This window comes from Pagrus major, chromosome 13 (genome assembly GCF_040436345.1).
Source record: "Pagrus major chromosome 13, Pma_NU_1.0".
NCBI lineage: Eukaryota > Metazoa > Chordata > Actinopteri > Spariformes > Sparidae > Pagrus > Pagrus major.
Window position 1 is genome coordinate 29,492,960 of NC_133227.1, and position 4,290 is coordinate 29,497,249.

The 4,290-nt window shown below is 40.8% G+C and overlaps 1 protein-coding gene across 1 annotated transcript; it reads left to right on the top strand.

The window, feature by feature from the left end:
- taf9 (TAF9 RNA polymerase II, TATA box binding protein (TBP)-associated factor) lies at positions 1-4,290 on the top strand. Its single transcript, XM_073479364.1, has 7 exons — positions 1-79; positions 2,034-2,115; positions 2,444-2,580; positions 3,098-3,232; positions 3,325-3,406; positions 3,505-3,618; positions 3,849-4,290. The coding sequence occupies exons 1-7, from the start codon at positions 44-46 to the stop codon at positions 4,004-4,006; spliced, it is 744 nt and encodes a 247-aa protein (XP_073335465.1). The 5' UTR covers positions 1-43; the 3' UTR covers positions 4,007-4,290.

The following is a 4,290-nucleotide window of genomic DNA, read 5'->3' on the forward strand; positions in this document are numbered from 1 at the left end:
CCGTAGAAGAAGAAGCGAAGGCGCTTCGGGGAGTAAAATCAAAATGTCTGCTCCGAAAACCATCCCTAAAGACGCGCAGGTAACGCTACCAAACAGCAGGTTTTGGAGTTTGTTCGTCACCAAGCTGCAGTTTAAATCCACTCTGGTCGTGGTTTTGATTAAAAATCCACCATTAACACAAACAGCCGATGCGTTTGTAGCTAGCTAGCTTGTTAGCTAACGTTAGCGCCGGATTACCGTTCATAACAATAGCCACCGGCTAGCGCCTTAGCCTAGCCATTAGCCGATGCAGAAGTGGGTGTAAACAGGAGGGACTTGTGGTTGTTTCTCGCAGTTTCCTTATTTTTGTCTCTGAAATTAACTGCCGCTGGGATTTGTTAACATTAAACATCATGTAAGCAAGTTTTGTCCGAGTTTTGGACACCGCAACACCGTAAATTGACCCCAGAGAGGGACGATGAGTAGCAGGTGTCTCGGTGAAATCGAAACATGAGTTTGACTTAAATCAGTAAATGTTTAGTTTGTTTTTTACTCAGTTTACACGAGGTTGGTGTGATAATATGCTGCTGTTCGTCCTACAAGTGTGAAGCGTGACACATAAACTAACGTTATGTGGCCACAAGTCTGCGGACACATCCTGATGCTCCAGCGGTTTAACAGCAACATCTGGAGTCCTTCAGCCTTTATTAACATCAGTTCTCACGTGTGTTTAGATAAAACATGCTGTTATTATTATGAATTTATTTGTCTGTTAGTTTATTAGATTAATAACGTAAACGTTTAGTTAACAGTTAGTGAAAAAACAACAGGCTAAAACCCAAAGATACTCAGTGTATTATGATGTAAAACACAGAAGATGATTAATAACTGGATGGAATAATGATTATAATCAAATTGAGACAAAACTGACACTTATAATGATTTGACCTTTATTCATAGAAATATAAAATATATATTTTTAACTTTATTTACATAGCACTCTGCTGCTCAGACATGAAAACAGCAGTCAGGAGGACAAAAAACCGTTAAAGTCCTAACAATAAATATACTGAAATACATGTATTTATTGAAGTAAGTCTGTGTTTGTTGGGTTTGTAAAATAGTTAAAGTGTCCGTCACAACTTCTGAGAACCTACGATGAAATCTTCAACTTGATTGTTTGTCCAAAATTTTCAATTTATGATTATATGAATTAGAAATCACATTTGAGAAACTGAGACCTGCAACGATAAATCGATTCGCTGATGTACAGAAAATTAGTTGACAACTATTTTGGTAATCAAGTAACTGTTTGATTCATTTATCGAGTAAAAACATTAAACATTTGCTGGTTTCAGCTTCTTAAATGTGACGATCTGCTGCTTTTCTTCTGTCATTTTTTGTTTTTGACTGTTGATAAGACAAGAGGCAATTTGAAGTAGGGCTGCAATATATCATCATGTACATGAGCAAGTCAAGTGGGGAAACATGTCGTACTACAACTTTTTTGCTGCTTGATACTGAAGAAAAACCTGCACGGTTCTCATTTTCCACGAGTAATCTGCAAGAGACGTCTGAGTAATATTACAGTTTTTCTACTCTGATTTAAGGATTATAAGATACGTGTGAGTTTGTTGATTGTGAGTGACGTGCAGGCTCTTCATGCACAACGACCCAAAATCAGTCTTTTTATCGAACAAAGCAGGGCCTGGTGTGGTTGTTTCATAACTCGGAGGTGATTTTGTAGGTAATGCCATCATTACAGAATGATTCGTCTTCACCGAGAGAGAGAGTCATCTTGAGATATAGATCGCAGACAACCAAAATATGGCAGTGTCATTTTTTTTCCAATATCTCGGAGGCCTAGTTTTTAAGAGTTACTTCGGGATCTGGGAAATTGTGGTGAAGATTTTTCTCACATTTTCTAGGCAAAATAATGAATTTATTCATCTTAAACAGTCAGCAGATTAATCAGTAATTTTAAAATCATGTCATGTTTCTTCACCCTGCTGTCATCATGTTGTTTGATGGTGGATCGTCACTGTGTGCTGCAGGTGATGATGCAGATCCTGAAGGACATGGGGATCACCGAGTACGAGCCCCGAGTCATCAACCAGATGTTGGAGTTCACCTACAGTGAGTCAACGACACTGGTTTTATATGTGAACAGCTGAATTTGTGATGGAGATGAAGCTGGATGGCAGTTTGTTTGTGTTGTTTAGAGTTTCACATTATTCCACAGGTGGCGGTAAAATACCAAATGCAGCAGTTTGCAACAAACACAGTTCATATGTGAATGATGGCATTCTGATTTTATTTACGTTTTACACAGCGTCACGACTCTTCTGTAATCAGGGTTGTGAAACAAAACAAAACATGACAACTTTCAAAGGAGGTGAAGATCTTAGGAAGGCAAAGTAAAACCATCCACATAAAGTCACTCAGCTGTTGTTTCTGTTCACAGGATATGTGACGACCATCATAGAGGACGCCAAAATCTACGCCACACATGCCAAGAAGTCCAGCGTGGACGCCGACGACATCAAACTGGCTATCCAGTGCCGCATGGACCAGTCGTTCACCTCGCCGCCACCACGAGACGTAAGACCCCACCATCCTCACACTCCTGTCAAAGAATGATAATGATCACGTCTTTGTCTGAACTGTGTCCATTCTGGCTGGTAGTTGATGTTCGTCGGCTTGTGTCTCTTTTTCTTTATTAACACTGTCGGTTTTTAACAGTTGGAGTCTCTGATGCAAGAGATTAATTTGTGAATGTGTATAAATGCCTGTAATTACAAGATTTTTTTTTTCTGTTTGCCCATTTTGTTTGTTTTGGACTTTGTCTTCACTGTAACTGTCAAAAATTCATAATTTCTTTCTTGAAAAAAACAAGAAAAAACGATAAATCAGTTGTCAAAATAGTTGATTAATTTTCCGTTGATTTGCTCAGCAGTTAATCACCAAATCAATGCAGTTCTTAGTGTTTGTGAAGCCTTGAAAAACTTTTGAAAACCGTAAACTTAATTATAAATGTTGTTTAAACAGTCAGCGGCAGTCTGTGTTTAAGTTGTTGTTGAATTTAGTTTGTTGAAAGCTCGACCTCTGCTGTGTTCAGTTCCTGTTGGAGGTGGCGAGGCAGAAGAATCAGACTCCTCTCCCGCTCATCAAACCCTACACTGGACCTCGACTTCCTCCAGACCGCTACTGTCTGACAGCGCCCAACTACAGACTCAAGTCCGTTCAGAAAAAGGTAAAAACTCTTTAAAAACTTTTATGTATCTCAGGTAATATTTTGACTTTATCTGCCAAATTGACTCTTTGAGCTGTGCTATTGTCCTCCAGGTGTCGTCGTCTGCAGGCAGGATATCAGTACCTCGCCTCAGTGTTGGCGCCGTCTCCAGCAGACCGAGCACACCGACAATCGGTGAGTCTGTCATCCAGGGTGAAGATTTGTTTTCCGACTTTGTTAAACCAGTGTGTGTTTACAGGACCAGTATGTTCTGACCCGTGTTTTCTGCACAGGAACTCCATCTGTCCAGTCTGTCACCAGTAAAGTCGGAACTCCGGTGTCTCTGACGGGCCAGAGGTTCACCGTACAGATCCCACCGCCCTCTCAGACGGCCACCACCAAAACCAGTAAGAACCAGTTAAATGTCTGGGTTCAACCACCCACACCAGCAGGTTGTTTACTTGTTTATTTCAGAAGTTCAGTGAAGAAAGCTGCTGTTTATCTAATCAACATTTTCAAAAGTGTTTTGGACAAAATAAAATGAGCTACTAAATACATAAAACAATGTAAATAAATCAAAATGGCTGCCAACAACATCCAGAAAACATAACTTTTGCTGCTCTTCTTCTTCTGCCAGCCACGCCGTCCACGCCCGTCTCCAACGTCCTCATCAACCCGTCTCTGATTGGCTCCAAGAACATCCTCATCACCACCAACATGGTGTCGCAGAACTCCGCCGCCGAGTCGCTGAAGAGGAAGCACGAAGACGACGACGACGACTACGACGCTTTATGACGGCGCGACTGAAGACAAAAATCACTTTTTTTTTAATAATCCTTAAAAAGACCCCGGACACTGCTCATCAGAAACTGATCCAGATCACGGCTCGTCAAGAACTTGTTGTGCTAGTTTTAGTTTTCTAGAATTTGTTTAACCAGAGAGACGACACTCACCTTCAGTGTTCACACTGGGAGTCGACCAGTAGCACCAGTCTGCTGGGTTAAAGCTGGACTGGACTCACACAGAGGAAACCTGCTGATGTTCCACTGATTTACAATAAACTGCATCCAAAATAAAAA